We start from the raw sequence: 19,721 nt of genomic DNA on the forward strand, positions 1-19,721 counted from the left end.
TGGCTATAAAAAAGGACCTTGTGGTGATGGAATTAGTCTGTTAACTATATTAATTTCAATATCCTGATGGTGATACTGTCCTATAGTTCTTCAAGATGTTAGCATTGGGGAAACTGGGTAAATGGGAGATGTCTTTGTATTATTTATTACAACTGCATGTCTCTACATATGACTCAAAAGGCTTAATATTAAAATAATTGCAAATAAACAATACAAAAAGAAAATTAAGAAAGCTATTACATAGTGCTCCCTCCCATCACACCCACGCCCTTTCCCCTCCTCTTTTTCCCCTCCAGGCAAGATACCTTCACTTTCCTACCTTCAAGGGCCTTTCCTATGCCTCTATACCGTAATTTGTTTTCTGAGCCCATTTTTTCTACCACTCACTTCTACTTCTGTGACTTTCTTTTCTTTTTAAATACATTTTTATTGATTTCACAGTGGAGGGGAGAGGGAGAGAGAGATAGAAACATCAATGAAGAGGGAGAATCATAGATCGGCAGCCTCCTGCACTCCCCCTACTGGGGATCAAGCCTGAAACCCAGGCATGTGCCCTGACCAGGAATCTAACCATGATCCCCTGCTTCATAGGTCGATGCTCAAACACTGAGCCATACCAGCGAGACTAACTCTGTGACTTTCTAAATAAACTTTCCCTTATTTAAAAAAAGAGAGGGGGGAGAAAATGAGCCCTGGCCAGTGATTTGAGCAGGTCACAGGGTCAAGGGCATATACCTGGGCTGCAGGTTCAATCTCCACCCCCAGTTGGGGAGCTTCCAGGAGGCAACTAGTAGATGTGAAATCACTCACACAGATGTTTCTCTCTCTCCTTTCTCTCTCTCCTCCCTCCCCCCAACCCTTTTCTTCCATCCTTTCCTTATATTCTCTCTGAAAAGCAATGGAGAAAATATCCTCTGGTGAAGATTAACAAAACAAAAAAAGAAGAAGAATGAAGCAAATGCATCAAAAAAACACACGCAGAAACCTTAGGATAAGACTATCTAAGGAGTCAAAGAATTTGTACACATAAAACAACAAAATTCTGCTTAAAGTATAGATAACATAAATAAATGTTCATGGATCAGAAGATCCAATGTTGTTAAGATGTCACCACTATCCAAAGTGATCTTCAAATTCAAGGCAATCCCTACTGAAAATCCCAACATTTTACAAAAGTAGAAAAATGCATTCTCAAAATCCTTGCAAGATATTTGGTCTTGTCCACAGATATATTTGGTCCACCTCAAGAGGTCCTTGATATTTATTTGGTTCTGTCCAAAACATCCACAGAGACATCTGATCCACACCAAAATGTCTTTGAAGTTGGCCCTGAGGGGGAGAACCAAGAAGGTGGCATAGGTAAACTCCGGTACTCACCGACTCCCACAGCCACATCAAAATTACAACTACAATACAGAACGAACATCATTCAGTACCACCTGAATGTGGCTGAATGGAAGTACTACAACTAGATAAGTAAGGAAAGTACATCAAGACTGATAGGAGAGGCAGAACTACACAAGGCCACTCTACCAACTCAAGGAGACATAGCAGCTCTACCTAATACATAGAAACAAACACAGGGAAGCAGCCAAAATGCAGAGACAAAGAAACATGTCACAAATGAAAGAAACAAAAGCAAGCTAACTACTGGATACAGAATTCAAACCAATGGTTATAAAGTTGCTCAAGGACCTTAATGAGAGCATCAAGGGACTTAATGAGACTTTCAAGGATCTTAGTGAGACTTTCAAGGATCTTAGTGAGAATTTCAAAGACATGAAAAAGGACCAGTCAGAAAATAAGCATACACTAACTGAAATAAAGAATAATTTACAGGATTCAACAGTAGAGTAGAGGATTCCAAAAATCAAATCAATGATTTGGAATATGAGGAAGCAAAAATCACCCAACCGGAAAAGCAAAAAGAAAAAAAGAATCCAAAATTATGAAGATAATGTAAGAAACCTCTAGGAAAACTTCAAGTGTACCAACATTCGCATCATGAAGGTGCCAGGAGAAGAAGAGAGAGACCAAGATATTGAAAACCTATTTGAAGAAATAATGACAGAAAACTTCCCCTACCTGGTGGAGAAACAGACTTACAAGTCCAGGACGTGCAGAGTCTCAAACAAGAGGAACCAAAAAAAACCCACACCAAGACACATCATAATTAAAATGCCAATGGCTAAAGACAAAGACAGAATCTTAAAAGCAGCAAGAGAAAGGCAGTTAATTATCTACAAGGAGCATCCATACAACTGTCAACTGATTTCTCAACAGAAACTTTACAGGCCAGAAGAGAGTGGCAAGAAATATTCAAAGTGACTAGCAAGGACCTATGACCAAGATTGCTCTACCCAGCAAAGCTATCATTTAGAATTGAAGATCAGATAAAGACCTTCAGACAAGAAAAAGCTAAAGGAATTCATCACCACCAAAACAGTATTACATGAAGGGCATGCTTTAAGAAAAGGAAGAAGAAGAAAAAGATAAAAAAAATAGGAGCAATAAAATGGCAAATACATATCTATCAACAACTGAATCTAAAAATCAAAATAAATGAACAAGGTATATATTGAACAAAATAAACTGATGAATAGAATCAGAGGCATGGAAACATGGAATAGACTGACAAATCTCAGAGGGAAGGGGAAGGGGGACCGGGAAGAGATCAACCAAATATCTTATATGCATATATGCATTACGTATGGATACAGACAATAGGGTGGTGAAGGCCAATATGTCCAATAAGGAGTTAATAGCCAAAATATGTAAGGAACTCATACAACTAAACATAAAAACAAATCCAATTGAAAAATGGGCAGAGAACCTGAACAGACATTTCTCCAAAGATGTCATATAGATGGCCAAGAGACACATGAAAAAATAATCAACATCACTGATCATCAGGAGAATGCAAATCAAAACCACAATAAGATTAACACCTCACACCTGTCAGAATGGCTATTATCAAAAAGACAACAACGAATACGTGTTGGCAAGGATGTGGAGAAAAAGGAACCCTTGTGCAGCCACTATGGAAAATAGCATGAGAGTCCTCAAAAAATTAAAAATAGAACTGCCATATGACCCAGCAATCCCACTTCTGGGTATTTATCCAAAGAAATTGAAAACACTAGTTCAAAAAAATACATGCATCCCTGTGTTCGCTTCAGCATTTACAACTAGTGGCCCAGCATGCAATATCGCACACAGTAGGCTGCCCACCACTTCCGCCGCCCACGGGAACAGGGGCAGAGGGGGTGAGAGGGTGATCTAGAGGTGCTCCATGCAGGCGCAGCCTGTTGAACCATCGTTACTGTTACTGTGTCGTTACATAACCGACAATTTGCATATTACCTCTTTATATATAGATAGATAAATAATCAAGATATAGAAGCAACCTAGATGTCCAACAATATATGAATAAAGATGTGATATAGGTATGATATATATGTATCATATCTGTGATATATATGTAATATATGTCATATATACATATATACACAATGGAATATTATTCAGCCATAAAAAGAATGATAACTTGCCAACTACAATAACATTGATGGACCTACAGGATATAATGTGAAGTAAGTCATACAGAAAGACAAACATCATATGATTTCACTTAGATGTAGAATCTAAAAAACAATATAAACTAACAAAGCAAATTCCTAGATATGGAGAACAAACTGATGGTTGCCAGATGGGGGTGAAGGGATGGGCAAAAAAATAAAGAGGATTAAGTATAAACTGCCGATTATTAAATTAGTCATGGGACGTAAAGTACACTATAGGGAATATATAGTCATTGGTATTGTAATAACTATATCTGGTGTCAAATGGGTACTAGACTTATGAAGGTGATCACTTCATAAGGCATATATATGTCTAATTACTTGTACACCTGAAGCTAATATAATACTGTATGTCAACTATATTTTTTAAATATTTTTTTTGTTCTGGATATAGGCATTGGTGATGGTTATACATCATTGTGAACTTACTTAATGCCACTGAATTGCACACTCAAAAATGATTAACATGCATATATGCATTCTTGTGTGTATTTTACGTGGTGTATATTTTACCAGAATTAAAAAATGAAAACCTAGTAATTGGAGATTACCAATGTTCATAGATTGAGAGATTCAAACTGTAAAAAGTCTCAAATTGAATCAATGCAAAGCCAATTAATATACTAAAGGGGTTTTATTTTTTTGCAGAATATGATTCTAAATGGTTATCAAATGAAAAGAGCAATAGAAAATATATTTTTTAAAAAGAGGGAAGAACTAATTTTACCCGGTATCTCATGTCCAGAATTATAAGATAAGCTAGAGTTATTTTAAAACTGTGGTATTGCCCTGGCTGGTGTGGGTCAATTGGTTAGGCATAGTCCTATGCACTGAAAGGTCACCAGTTTGATTCCCAGTTCAGGGCACATGCCCAGGTTGTGGGCTCGATCCCCAGTAAGGGTGCATAAGAGAGGCAGCCAATCCATATTTCTCTCTCACACTGATATTTTTCTCTCTCTCCCTCTCCCTTCTCTAAAATCAATAAACATTTTAAAAAAAAAACAACACACACATGATACTGGCACAAAGACACATCAAAAGAACAGAACATCCAAAAACAAATCCATACACATATGAACTCCTGGTTAATGACATAGTACCACTGTACAGCAGAAAAGGAAAAGAATTGTGTTAAAACAACTGGATATTTAATATAACATGTAACACATATAAAATGTATAAAATATATAAATATAGAAAATAAATACATCTTTTCCCCCTATTTTACTCTATGCACAAAATCAAATCCACATGGGGTGGTTACAGACCTAAATGTAAAAAAGAGGGGGGGGGAATCCTTTTAGAAGATTATATAGGAGCCCTGGCTGGGTAGCTCATTTGCTTACAACATTGTCCTGATATGCCAAGATTTCGAGATTCAATGCCTGGTCAAGGCACATACAAGAATCAACCAATGGCCGAAGCCGGTTTGGCTCAGTGGTAGAGCGTCGGCCTGCGGACTGGGAGGTCCCAGGTTCGATTCCGGTCAAGGGCATGTACCTTGGTTGCGGGCACATCCCCAGTAGGAGGTGTGCAGGAGGCAGCTGATAGATGTTTCTAGCTCTCTATCCCTCTCCCTTCCTCTCTGAAAAATATCAATAAAATATATTAAAAAAAAAAAAAAAAAGAATCAACCAATGGCCCAGCTGGTGTGGCTCAGTGGGTTGAGCATTGTCCCATGGACCAAGAGGTCCCAGGTTCGATTTCCCAGTCAGGGCATATGCCCAGGTTGTGGGCTTGATGTGTCTCTCTTATCAAGATGTTTATATCTCTTTCTCCCTCTCCCTTCTTCTCTATCTAAACATCAATAAAAACATATTTTAAAAAAGAATCAACCAATGAATGCATCAATAAGTGGAACAAGAAATCGATGTTCCTCTCTCTCTCAAAAAATTTAAAAATTTTACAAAATATTATATAGGGGAGTAATTTCATGAACTAAAGTTAGGAAAAACATTTGTTTTAATAGATCACATGAAGCACTAACCACGAAAGAAAAAAACCTGAAAATTTTTACACTGAAATTAAGAACTCTTCATTAAAAGTTTTAAAAAATGGCCAAAACCGGTTTGGCTCAGTGGAAAGAGCGTCAGCCTGCGGACTGAAAGGTCCCGGGTTCGATTCCGGTCAAGGGCATGTAACTTGGTTGCGGGCACATCCCCAGTAGGAGGTGTGCAGGAGGCAGCTGATCGATGTTTCTCTCTCATCGATGTTTCTGACTATCCCTCTTCCTTCCTCTCTGTAAAAAATCAATAAAATATATATATTAAAAAAAAAAAAGTTTTAAAAAATGAACTACTGCCTAACCGGTTTGGCTCAGTGGATAGAGCGTCGGTCTGTGGACTCAAGGGTCCCAGGTTCGATTCCGGTCAAGGGCATGTACCTGGGTTGCGGGCACATCCCCAGTTGGAGGTGTGCAGGAGGCAGCTGATCGATGTTTCTCTCTCATCGATGTTTCTAACTCTCTATCCCTCTCCTTTCCTCTCTGTAAAAAATCAATAAAACATATTTTAAAAAAATAAAAATAAATAAAAAAATAAAAAATGAACTACTAACATAGAAAAGCCATCTCCAAGTCATAAGTGAAAAAATCCAAATGGCCTATAAATATATGAAAAGAAGCTCACCATGTTTAGTAATCAGGGAATTGTAAAGTAAAAACCACAATAACATACCACCACACAACTACCAAAATCACTAAAGTTAAAAAGATTGACATACTAAGCACTGGATTAGGATGCAGAGCAAAGAAGCCATTCATTGGTGGAAAAGTAAAGTAACCATTTCTGAAAATGGATTGGCCTTCCTGACAACCTAGCAACTCCACTTCTAAATATATACCCCAGGGCAATGATTTTCAATCAGTGTGCCACAAGAATATTTAAAACATGCAATATCTTAACTATTTAATCAGAGGCATTCTTTTCCCTTAGATTGAAAATATGCCTTATATTGCAATCCTGTATACATAACACAGGATACTGGAAATACACTGAGTTTTTTTTTCCTTCATTTTTTAATACTGGTTAGTTCCCACTAAATTGATTTTATGACCCTTTTTGGAGCATACTCAGCTATTTGAAGAGTAGTGAGCTAGAGAAATTCTTGAGCATGTACAAGAATATTCAAAACAGTAATTGTTCATAATTACAAAACACTGACAAAATCAACATGTCCATCAATAGCAGCCTGGATAGTGGTGTAATTTAAATGTAGAAATATTATACAATAATGAAAATGAATCAACTATAGCTACATGCATCAAATAGATGAATCTCAACAGTATTTTATGGAATATAATGAACAACATAAACTGATGAACAAAAACAGATCCAGAGACAGAGAAACATCGATCAGACAGTCAAACCTCAGAGGGAAGGTAGGGGAGGGTGGGAGTAAGGGGGAGAGATCAACCAAAGGACTTGTATGGATGCATATAAGCCTAACCAATGGACACAGACAACAGGGGGGTGAGGGCATGAGTGGGGGGGTTGGGGGGTGTAATGGGGGAATAAGGACACATATGTAATACCTTAATCAATAAAGAAATTTAAAAAAACACATGGAATATATGCATTACACCATCCATGTTTGTATTAAATAAACATTTTAAAGTACTTATCAAAAAATAAATAAAATAAAACAAGAGAACAAAGAACTATTAATACAGATATCAGGAAAGTGTTTCCTTTGTCAAACAGGAATGCAATCAGGGAGAGGCACAACAGGAGTCACAGGTATGAACAATGCTCTACTTACTAAGTTTGGTAAATATGTGAATATTCACTTTATAGTTTTAACTATTCATATAGTGGGTATACCCTCTTTTCTTGAAATCACATATCTTACAACTAAAGACAAGTTAAGAAAATCCTACACACACATACACACACACAAAGTAAAGTAAATGAAATGTACAGGGTTAGCCCAAAGAAATTAGGAGTCTTTGGAAAAGACTAAAATATTAATCCTTTCATAGCTTATAATATACCAGGTGTACCGGTTAATAATGCAGATTTTTTCAATAGATGGAGTTACACATATGTTGATATATATGCAATTTGATATGTATGCTATTGTGTTGTATTTACAGCAAGTTTCAAAACTTCATATGTCAAATTTTCTGAAGGTGTTAACATCATAGATATTTTTACACTTAAAAATGTCGAATTTCGTGCCCAAAAAAGAGCATCTGCAGCAAGTTTTTTTTTTTTAATATATATTTCTTTATTGATTTCAGGAAGGAAGGGAGAGAGAAACATCAATGATGAGAATCATTGATCGGCTGCCTCCAGCACGTCCCCTACTAGGAATCGAGCCCGCAACCCAGGCATGTGCCCTTTGCCAGAATCGAACCTGGGACCCTTCAGTCTCCAGGCCAACGCTCTATCCACTGACCAAACCAGCTAGGGCTGCAGCAAGTTTTTTTTTGTTTTTAATATATATTTTATTGATTTTTTACAGAGAGGAAGGAAGAGGGATAGAGTTAGAAACATCGATGAGAGAGAAACATCAATCAGCTGCCTCCTGCACACCCCCTACTGGGGATGTGCCCACAACCAAGGTACATGCCCCTGACCAGAATCGAACCTGGGACTCTTGAGTCCGCAGGCCGACGCTCTATCCACTGAGCCAAACCGGTCAAGGCTGCAGCAAGTTTTAATTCATTATTTTGAAGAAAAGTGCTGCTGAAAGTTACTTCAGGAAGCTTATGATGAACATGCTCCATTTCAAGATATTTGTGAACACTGGTTTAAACGCTTTGAAAGTGATGATTTCCAATAAATGACAAATGTTGGCGAGGATGCGGAGAAAAAGGAACCCTGGTGCACTGCTGGTGGGAATGCAGATTGGTGCAGCCACTGTGGAGAACAGTATGGAGTTTCCTCAAAAAACTGAAAATGGAACTCCCATTTGACCCAGTAATACCACTTCTAGGAATATATCCCAAGAAGCTAGAAACATCAATCAGAAAGGATATATGGCTTTTTACTCGCCTCCACCCCCTCTTCGGCGCTGCACCGGCTTCTTCCTCTTCAGGCTACCCTCCTACAGTGCGTTTGCCGGCTCCGTTATGGCGACTCACAGCCCCAGCGTTGTGATTAGCGATGATGAACCAGATTATGACTTAGATTTATTTTGTATACCTAATCATTACGTGGAGGATTTGGAAAAAGTGTTTATTCCTCATGGACTAATTATGGACAGGACCGAGCGGCTTGCTCGAGATGTGATGAAGGAGATGGGAGGCCATCACATTGTAGCCCTCTGTGTGATCAAGGGGGGCTATAAATTCTTTGCTGACCTGCTGGATTACATCAAAGCACTGAATAGAAATAATGATAGATCCATTCCTATGACTGTAGATTTTATCAGACTAAAGAGCTACTGTAATGACCAATCAACAGGGGACATAAAAGTGATTGGTTGAGATGATCTCTCAACTTTAACTGGAAAGAATGTCTTGATTGTTGAAAATATAATTGACACTGGCAAAACAATGCAAACCTTGCTTTTCTTGGTCAAGCAGCATAATCCGAAGGTGGTCAAGGTTGCAAGCTTGCTGGTAAAAAGGACCCCTCGAAGTATTGGATATAGACCAGACTTTCTTGGATTTGAAATTCCAGACAAGTTTGTTGTAGGATATGCCCTTGACTATAATGAATACTTCAGGGATTTGAACCATGTTTGTGTTATAAGTGAAACTGGAAATGCAAAATACAAAGCCTAAGATGAGAGTTCAAGTTGAGTTTGGAAACATATGGAGTCCTATTGAAATCACCAGTAAAGTTATCTAATGTTCTAGTTCTGTGGCCAGCTGCTCAGTAGACCTTATTGCATGTATCTTATAAGAATTTTATCCGTTTTGTAATTTAGAAATGTCAGTTGCTGCATTCCTGAACTCTTTATTTGCACTATGAGCCTAAAGACTAACAGTTTCCTTTGGGTGGATTGTTATTTGACTTGTGAATGAAAAATCTCTTAAACCACAACACTACTGAAAGAAAATATTGAAATTGTATGTGTAAGAAACATTTAAAGAGAAGATATATTAGTTTTTAATTAGTATTTTAATTTTTATATATTCAGGAAAGTACACAAGTGATTGAATATTATTAATTATACCACTGTGTGTTTACAAAAGTAAAAAGCAGTCAGGTTTTGTATCTAAGACAGCTCTTAAGAGATATTGTTATATCAGATAAACCAAATGTCCTGGAATTCTTTAAGTAGTGTTTCAGTATTATTAACTGTATTTTCACACTTGTTCACATTATTTTTGATGAATCTTTGTCAACAGTTCCTTTTAAATACAAATCAATAAATTCCAGAATAACATTACCACTTTTTGAATTCATCAGTGTAAAAATCCTTAAAATAAAGGCTGTCTCTTTAAAAGAAAAAAAAAAAAAAAAAGGATATATGCACCCCGACGTTCACAGCAGCACAATTTACCATAGCTAAGATTTGGAAACAGCCTAAGTGCCCATCAGCAGAGGAGTGGATTAAAAAATCGCTTTGGAAAGAAGACAATGCTCTGCGTTTGGTGGGATCAGGAAGGTGTGATGTATTATGAGCTTCTAAAACCAGGTGAAACCATCTACACAATGGAATACTACGCTGCGCTAAAAAAAGAAGGAATTCCTACCATTTGCAACAACATTATGGAACTGGAGAGCATTATGCTAAGTGAAATAAGCCAGTCAGAGAAAGATAAGTATCACATGATCTCACTCATTTGTGGAATATAATGAACAACATAAACTGATGAACAAAAACAGTTCCAGAGACAGAGAAACATTGATCAGACCATCAAACCTCAGAGGGAAGGTGGGGGAGGGTGGGGGTCAGGGGGAGAGATCAACCAAAGGACTTGTATGCATGCATATGGGCCTAACCAATGGACACAGACAATAGGGGGGTGAGGGCATGAGTGGGGGGGCTGGGGAGGTAATGGGGGAATAAGGACACATATGTAACACCTTAATCAATAAAGAAATTAAAAAATATATTAAAAAAATAAAAATAAATAAAAGGGATGATTTCGATGTGAAAGACAAAGAACATCCAGGTCAACCAAAAAAGTTTGAAGACCAATAATTACAAGCATTATTGGATGAAGATGCGTGTCAAACTCAAAAACAACTTGCAGAAAGATTAAACGTTGCTCAGCAAACAATTTCTAATAGTTTACAAGCAATGGGATTTTAAAGGAAGGAAAATGGGTGCCACATCAACTGAATGAAAGACAAATGGAAAACCAAAAAGTCATCAGTAAAATGTTGCTTCAATGGCTCCAAAGAAAGTCTGTTTTGCATCAAATTGTGACTAGCGATGAAAAGTGGATTTATTTTGAGAATCCCAAATGCACAAAATCATGGGTTGATCCAGGTCAACCATCAACATCGACTGCAAGGCCAAATCGCTTCGGAAAGAAGACAATGCTCTGCGTTTGGTGGGATCAGGAAGGTGTGATGTATTACGAGCTTCTAAAACCAGGTGAAACCATTAATACTGATAGCTACCAACAACAAATAATCAATTTGAACCACGCTTTGATCGTAAAATGACCAGAATGGGCCAGAAGACACAGCAAAGTAATTTTGCTTCACGATGACGCACCATCACACTTCAAAACCAGTTAAAGACACGTTAAAAGATCTTGCCTGGGAAGTATTAACCCACCCGCCATATTCACCAGACCTTGCTCCTTCAGATTACTACTTGTTCCAATCGATGGCACATGCACTTTCTGAGCAGCACTTCAAAACATACGCAGAAGTGGAAAATTGGGTCTCTGAATGGTTTGCCTCAAAACAAGTAAAGTTCTACTGGGACGGTATCCACAAATTACCTGAAAGATGGGGGAAATGTGTAGCTAGCGATGAACATTACTTTGAATAAAGCACTTTTTTTTTTATCAATACTAAAGTTCATTTAAGAAAAATTCAATGTGAAAATGGACAGGACTCTATTTTTATATTGTAGTAAAACAGGTGCTATGGAGAGGGGACGTGTGGAAGCAGTTGATTTCTCTGGTAACTACAGCCATTCCTTATACTCGTTCCAAGTCTTCTAACATGATGATACTATTTCCTTGTATTACCAACATTCCAATATTGTTCTGTTGCCCACCAGTTGCCATCTCCACACATTCATCTATCACAAGATTCATAAAGGGATCAAATTCCCGCAATATTCCTTGGACATGTCTACCACCATTTAATTTCAATGATAACTTCTTGTCCATAAATTTTTTTAACTCGGGTGAGCTTTGCTCATGGTGTCTAAGCGAGCTCAAAGATACTTCCAAAAGGAATTCATGGCCTCTCTGGCGCTCCCGCAGTAGGCCCAGCATTTTGCCTGAGTAAAGCACTTTTGATGTTTCTCTTGAAATTATCATGTTTTGATTACAAAATCCGCATTATTAACTGTAACACCTGGTATGGCTACTTGCTCAAATAATAAAACATACTTTGACATATATTATCCATAAATCAAAGAAGACCAAAGGATGGAATGTGTTTAGAAGAGAAAGCTCAGAGATTCTCCCAAAAAATCGGTTAGCAAAAGCAGTTAAACATCCATAAATATTAATCAGGTGTTACCAAATAAGATGTAAAAAACTTCTAGAAAATCTAAGTAAAATGAAACTTTCCTGAACTGAGATACAACTCATCAAAATATTCCCATGCTAACTTTAAAGATATAGAGAATATCCTCCTTTTTTCCCCAAAAGAGGGGACATATGTAATACTTTCAGCAATAAAGAATTATTTTTTTAAAAAAAGAAAAAATGCCCAGCCTGCTTGGCTCAGGGGTTGAGCATCCACTATGAACTGGGAGGTCACAGTTGATTCCCAGTCAGGGCACATGCCCGGATTGCAGGCTCAATCCCCAGTAGAGGGCGTGCAGGAGGCAGCCGATCTGATTCTCTCTCATCCTTGATGTTTCTGTCTCTCTCTCAGTTCCTCTCTCTAAAAATCAATAAAAATATTTTTAAAATAAATAAATAAATAAATGAAATTTAAAAAGAGAAAAAAATATTATAAAGACAAACAGAATAAAATAAGAACAAGGGGTTTAAAACATACACATACAATGGCAGAAACTAATAAACCTCCAAAAAGATCCAACCATGAAGGAATACAGTAAACCCTCAATTTTGCAGAGCTCAATTTAATAGACATCAGATTTAATGAACAAATACTCTTGTTCTATGTATGTCATATGTGAAAATTAACACCCCATTAATTTTAAAATGCTTTTAACCAAGATTTGCTTATAATTAAATTAACAGGTTATTTTTTAAACACATTTTAGTGAATAGTCCCTATGTTGGAAAAAACACTAGTAATTTCATCGACCTAAAAAAAAATTACATATCTATAACTATAATCTATATATTTAAATCCAAGAATCAACACTTGTAAACAATGTTCAGGGAATGATTAGCACATGACCATACAGCATTTCCAGTGGTAATTGGTGGAGTGACTTTCTGCAGCAGTTCCAGCCATGCCCTACCCATGTGTATTTGTTTACTCACGGTGACAGGTGACTGCATGCATTTACTAGCTCTATCAGTATAAATTTAAAATTACTGTAGTAATGAAATTAAACTTTCATACATACTTAATTTTAATTATACAAACGTGTCTACATAAGTAAAAACAGGTAAACTAATTTGTCAATTTTTTAGCATGCATATTCGGAAAAACCTATTATATAACGGACTTTTGGCTTTTTACGGACATCCCCCCTCGCCCAAATTAGTCCATGATAGTGAGATTTTTTTTAATTTTTTTTATTGATTTCAGAGAGGAAGGGAGAGGGAGAGAGATAGAAACATCAATGATGAGAGAGAATCATTGATTGGCTGCCTCCAGCACACCAACTGGGGATAGAGCTCACCCAACAGGTATGTGCCCTGACTGGGAATCGAACCTTGACCTCCTGGTTCATAGGTCACCACTCAACCACTGAGCCATGCCAGTCGGGCTATGTTGAGATTTTACTATAATATCCATAGAGCTGATATATTTCCTATTTTCACCACATTGATGCTATTTTCATTTTTCCCCTAATCTAAAATATCAAGACGAAGATAGTCACATATACATATGTCTTAACACTTCTGGTTACTCTCTTGAACATTATAGCATAGCACTTAAGAGTATCATCTCTCTGCCGAAACCGGTTTGGCTCAGTGGATAGAGCGTCGGCCTGCGGACTAAAGGGTCCCGGGTTCGATCCCGGTCAAGGGCATGTACCTTGGTTGCGGGCACATCCCCAGTGGGAGGTGTGCAAGAGGCAGCTGATCGATGTTTCTCTCTCATCGATGTTTCTAGCTCTCTATCCCTCTCCCTTCCTCTCTGTAAAAAATCAATAAAAATATGTTTAAAAAAAAAAAAAAAGAGTATCATCTCTGGAGACCAGCATGTAAAAAATCTTTTGGGGTTCTTAGTCTACTCAGAGTTATGTAGAAGATGGAGTAGGAAAGTGACAACAGGAGCAGTACGGACGAGGTACTGGGAATAGAACAGTTTACATCACATTAGGGTAGCTTTAGTTTCTATTGGCTCTAGACTAATACCACCATAAATTTCTAACCCTACTGAATAACTACAGAACTAGAATTTTTAGTGTTGGGGATGAGGGTGGGAGGTGTTTACCCAGCCATATACTATGCAGAAATTAAATGTGTAAGTGGACATAACCTACTTTTAGTGAAAATACCGTGGACCAGAAAAAGACATCTTCCTGCACTAAGAGTTAAGAGACACTCTAGTAAATCTGGAAACAATAATCATATTTGCTTTGTAGAAGAAAATTTTGAAACAGAAAAAATAAGAGAGTTCACTATAAGTATGTGTAATATGCTATCTTTTTGTAAAAAAGAAAAACAAAAGTCTATATATATATATATAAGCATGTTCATAGATAGAGAAGCCAGTAAAATAAATAACAAATTACAATGGGAAATTTGGAAATAAAATGCCGAGAACCAATTCCAGCATGTAATAATTACAAGGGTTTTACCAAAAGGTTGGTGAGTTTGGGGAGCTCAACAGGGTTGAGTCAAATGTAGTTTACCTGTTGGAAACGGCTAAAAGGCACTTCCCCCAAACCTGAATGGGATTGTTAGCTGCCAGACAGCTCAGGGTATTTTATTGCCTCCTGTTGGCCAAACACCTGAACAGCTGTAGGCTATTCCCCAAACTGACAATGTTCCTGTATATCCTTTGATACCTTACCCTTTGAAGTGTATATTTCCACCTTGCCTTAGGATAAATCCTATGAATAAAAGCTCGGGTCCTTGGTCAAGGAAGAGTCTTCTAGCTCCTTCAGCTGAAGCTCCTCTGACCCTCAATGCCTTTCAAAAATACCTTTCGTCCTTGGACTCCTTCTTAATCATCTACACGTAGCCCCTTTCTCCAGAATTCTTAACCTTTTGTAAGGCTGGGACAAAAGAACCCCGGCAACAAAACTGGGGAAATAAGAGAGGTTTAGGGGAAAGAACTTCCACTGTGTATTTTGAACTGTATCATATCACTTATCAAAAATTAAATAAGTAATTTAAACTGCTGCAATAATCTAGACAAAAAAAAAAATTAGGGCTAGAGAAGTAGAGAAATTAAATTTAAGATGCCTATGATACCTAAATACTAGTAGATAACCAGGAGGCAACTGCAAATATAGATCTAGAAATGCAAACTCGAAAAAAGTTGTTCAGGTGATACTGATGCCTAGAGGCATCCATAAGCATGCCTAAGTTTACCTCAAGTGAAGTAATCAAATAAACAGGCCAGAAAAGCAATCATGTAAGTTCAGCTTTAAAGAAGTAAAGAAGTAACACCAAATGGGAATCCAAAAAAGCAATATTTAAAGATATCAGAGAAGAAAGCCGTTTCCCAGAAGTCTTGAGGAGAGAGTCTTGCAAGAAAGAGCAACTGATCAATTTTAAATGCTGAAAGTAGTTCAAGTAGAATAAAAACTGAAAAGAAAATTTTAGACATAGCCATTTAAAGTTAACAAAATCAATAGAACGTTGGACTTAAGAGCCAAATATAATGGTTTGAAGGGTGAATGAACAGGAAGGAGTCTGTGGTATTTTATGAAAATTTATTAGTTTTTTTAGAAAAGGATTTGAGGCAGCCTACATATAAGGGACCTATATTATAATAATAAAAAACAGAAAAATGAACTTTGAAAGCCAGTATGAGGGACATCCCCTGATTTAGGGAAACTCTCTTACCCCTGACTCCAACTATGTAGTTCTAGTGAGGGTTGTCATTCATAGTACCCTCCCCACTCCAGCCACAGGGATGTTGAGTACATGATCCAAGACAGGCCAATCAGAGTCCTTCCCAGGATTCTTCAAGAGAGCCCCTTCTTCTGGTTGAAGGGGCTAGGAAGATGAGAGCCAAGAGCTGCCAGCAGTCATCGTTCCCGCCTCATGAAGTAGAGAGTCTGTAGTATGAGAGAATGAAATCAACACGCAAAGAAACAGAGATAAGAGGTGAAGTTCTAAACCCCACAAGAGGAAGATGAGGAGGGAACAACTATACTAATAATCAGATAAATATAACTGATGTAACTAAAGACCTGATTTGGTTCTAAGCTGCCTGGTAGCCAAAACAAAAGGAAAAAGAGAATGTGTGTCACAGAGCTATCAAAAAGGAGGAAATATACCAGATCCTCAAGGGAGACAATTTTCTTTATGCTAAATTATTAAAAAAATTTCTTGTACATGGATCTTTATATAATGCTCACTGAAAGATAAAACAGTGTCCCTGATGAGAGCATTTAGCAATTGCAGACTTCATGTGCTATTGTTTAAAATGAAAACTAAGCCTGGCCAGGAGCTTAGTTCTTTTGGCTCAATGGCTGAGCAATGACCTATGAACCAGGAGATCACAGTTCAATTCTTGGTCAGGGCACATGCCCAGGTTTCAGGCTCGATCTCCAGTGTGGGACCTGCAGGAGGCAGCCAATCAATGATTCTCTCTCATCATTGATGTTTCTCTCTCGCTCTCGGTCTCTCTCCCCCGCTCCCTTCCTCTCTGAAATCTATAAAAATCTCTTTAAAAAATAAAATAAAATGAAAACTAAGTTATATCTCAACCATTAAGCACAACTAAGGTTAGACTATAAAAAGAAGTTGAAAAAGTAAAGATAGCAAATGGTGTTATTCTTCCAGGAAGTTTGCTAGTGAACAGAGGAAAGACAGAAAGGTGAAAAACATGAAGGGAAAGTAGAATCCATAGGAAGATTCAAAAATGTTTGTGAGCTGACTGGGGAGAAAGTAAAAATGCCAGACCAAGAAATAAAATAAGACCCTGGGAGAAATGGGAAAAAACAACATCACAGCTACAGGTACTAGTATTTAATTCTACTTAAAAACTACCTTCTCTCCTTCCTAATAACCCACTAAATTATATAAAAAGGGCATAAAGCCACATAAACAAAAAGAACAAAAGGGAAGACAACTATAAAGTTTTGGAAGCTAAGAAGGAGACAAGTATAGTAAATGACTTAACAGATCAGAAAAGGTTGCTGCAATAAGACAAGCCCAAAGGCAATGTATCTTGGACCACAAAGCACAAGAAACTGAACAACTTTAGGCACCAGGCATCAAGGGGCAGGGAGTTGTACAAACGCAGTGGTGGTGTATGTACCTGGGAGGGATAGGTTCATGTAAGGCTAAAAATAGAGAGAAATGGGTATAAACTGAAAAACAATCACACACCTCCCTCCCAATCTCCTTCTACACTCCACATTACCTGTTTCAACCCCCACACTAGAAAACTGCAAAAAGAGTAAAGGAGGAAATCTAGAGTTGGAGACACCAGGCACAGCTAAGAAAAGGCATATCATACTGAAAAAGGAAGTAACTGAGTACCTAATTCTAAATAGTGAAAGTCCAGCAACCACCTGGCTCAAACAATATTGGTAACTAAGTTGGTCAATCCTAAATGGATGATTTTCCCCCAAATAAACAAACCCAGTTGGTGGTCCCTAATAGAAGAACCCAGCTAAATCACCTTTAATGAAGCCAGCCAGCCAATAATCCCTGCCCATACACAGAGCTTCCAATCCACTCTTTCTGAATTTAATGGCTAAGAGTGACCAGATTTTTAAGCAAAGTCTTTAACAAGACAGGCCAAAACAAATAGTGTAGAGAAACTAATGAAGAGTCCCAGGAGCAGAAGAAAACTTCAAAAAACTGAAACAAAACAAAAATAACCATCTGATTACTACCCTCATAGAGTTAAGAGAAGATACGGCACCAAGAAACAAAATCAGAAAATGAAAATAAGGAGCATTCAAAGAGCATAAAAGAGCCCTTGGAAATAAAGTGTAATAGAATTCAGGAATTTAAGTTAAGGTTTGGAAGATAACGTAGAGAACTACTTCAAAAAGTAGGACAAAAATAAACAAAAAATATAAAATATTAGATTAATTCAAATGGCCCAACATCCAAATAAAGAAACATACAGAAAGAGCCAACAAGGACAACATAACTGAGGAAATGATCAAAGAAATAACTAAAAAACAGGTGGAGGGAAACCAAGATGGCGGCACAGGTAAACACCTAAACTGCTGCCTCACACAGCAATTTCAAAACTACAACTAGAGAGAGATCCAAGATGGCGGTGTAGGTAAACACCTAAACTACTGCCTCGCACAACAATTTCAAAACTACAACTAAAAGACAAAACGTCTATCACCCAGAACCACGGGAAAGCTGGCTGAGTGGAAGTTCTACAACTAGAAGGAAAGAGCAAACAGCATTGAGGGGTGCCCAAGCGCTGAAAAGCTGAGGTACAGAGACGCGCGAATAGGGCTGGCGATGGGTGACTGGGAGCGCTGCTGTTTTCAACCTGAAGGGAGATAAGCTCCCGATTACTCCGAACTCGTTTCTGGGGAGACTCGGGGGACCCAAACTCCTACGGGGAGAAGCTGGACTGTCTGCCGTGGGGTCGGAAAGTGAGGGAGGCTTGCTTGCAGGGCTGCGTGCAGGAACAATTGTTTATTGTGCTGAGGCACAGGACACGGGGACAAGGTCGGAGACGCAGAGCCAGCTTACTGGCAGCCATCGCTGTTTGCCACGCCCTAGCCTAGTCACGCCCTGAGACCCCGCCCTGCACAATCTACGACCCCACCCAAGCTCCAAACAGCGGCTTTAGCATATGAATGGCCTGCCCTATCGCAGCTTAACCTAGCAAACTTGCAGCCCAGGTCAGACAGCTCCAAAACCTCCAAACCCCAAGCAAAGAGGAGAAAACTGTAGTTCTTGCTGTAGCTCCTGCTGGGTGGCCTCAGACAGTAGCTGACCTGCACCCCATTGGAGATCCAGAAGCCAGTGTACCTAGTGGTCAGTGTGAGACACCAAATTGCAACTCCTCACATCCGTAAGTGACACATTCAAGAGGCAGACTCAGTGAGCACCAAAGCCCCACTGAAACAAGTCCTGCACCATAAGCGTGTCTCCAGCGCAGCAGTTCTTCCATTATAGACACAGCGGGTCCTCACAGCCAATTGGCCTGGAGGTCAATTCCTCCCAGTGTACCAACAGCAATCAAGGCTTAACTACATCAAGACTTTGCACTCAGCCCACAAAGGGGTGTACCAAAGGCGTCCACCTCAGGTGATTGGGGAGGCTGAGCTACTGGCCCCTATAGGTCACCTACCACACAAAGCCACTCCATCAACACAAGGAAGCAGCAAAATGCGGAGACAAAGAAACATGTCACGAATGAGAGAAATGGAGGAAAGCAAACTAATGGACGACATAGAGTTCAGAACCACATTTATAAGGTTACTCAAGAATCTTCTAAAAACCGCCAAGAAACTTGATGAGACCTCCGAGGAGCTTAGTGAGACCTTCAAGGACCTTAATGAGAATGCCAAAAAAATGGAAAAGGACCAGTCAGAAATTAAGCATAAACTGTCTGAAATAAAAAATATACAGAAACTCAACTGTAGATCAACGTACCCCAAGAATCAAACCAAAGATCTGAAATATGAGGAAACAAAAAACACCCAACCAGAAAAACAAAAAGAAAAAATCCAAAAATATGAAGATAGTGTAAGGAGCCTCTGGGACAACTTTAAGCATACCAACATCCGAAT

At 38.4% G+C, this 19,721-nt stretch overlaps 2 protein-coding genes and 1 pseudogene across 10 annotated transcripts in view; 1 reads left to right on the top strand and 2 right to left on the bottom strand.

Annotated features, from left to right (window-relative positions):
* Nucleotides 1–19,721, bottom strand: part of MLLT10 (MLLT10 histone lysine methyltransferase DOT1L cofactor) — a 250,100-nt gene that overhangs the window by 214,365 nt on the left and 16,014 nt on the right. The window lies entirely within an intron of this gene.
* Nucleotides 8,650–9,564, top strand: LOC308253232 (hypoxanthine-guanine phosphoribosyltransferase-like). Its single transcript, XM_080678543.1, is given in 2 exon segments — nt 8,650–9,009; nt 9,013–9,564. Coding segments are annotated over 2 exon segments (654 nt in total). The 5' UTR covers nt 8,650–8,655; the 3' UTR covers nt 9,313–9,564.
* On the bottom strand, nt 11,638–11,864 carry LOC308243377 (small nuclear ribonucleoprotein G-like; annotated as a pseudogene). The gene has a single exon. The product of its transcript is annotated as a small nuclear ribonucleoprotein G-like (transcript).

The sequence above is a fragment of the Plecotus auritus genome (genome assembly GCF_963455305.1).
Source record: "Plecotus auritus genome assembly, chromosome: 1".
Lineage (NCBI taxonomy): Eukaryota > Metazoa > Chordata > Mammalia > Chiroptera > Vespertilionidae > Plecotus > Plecotus auritus.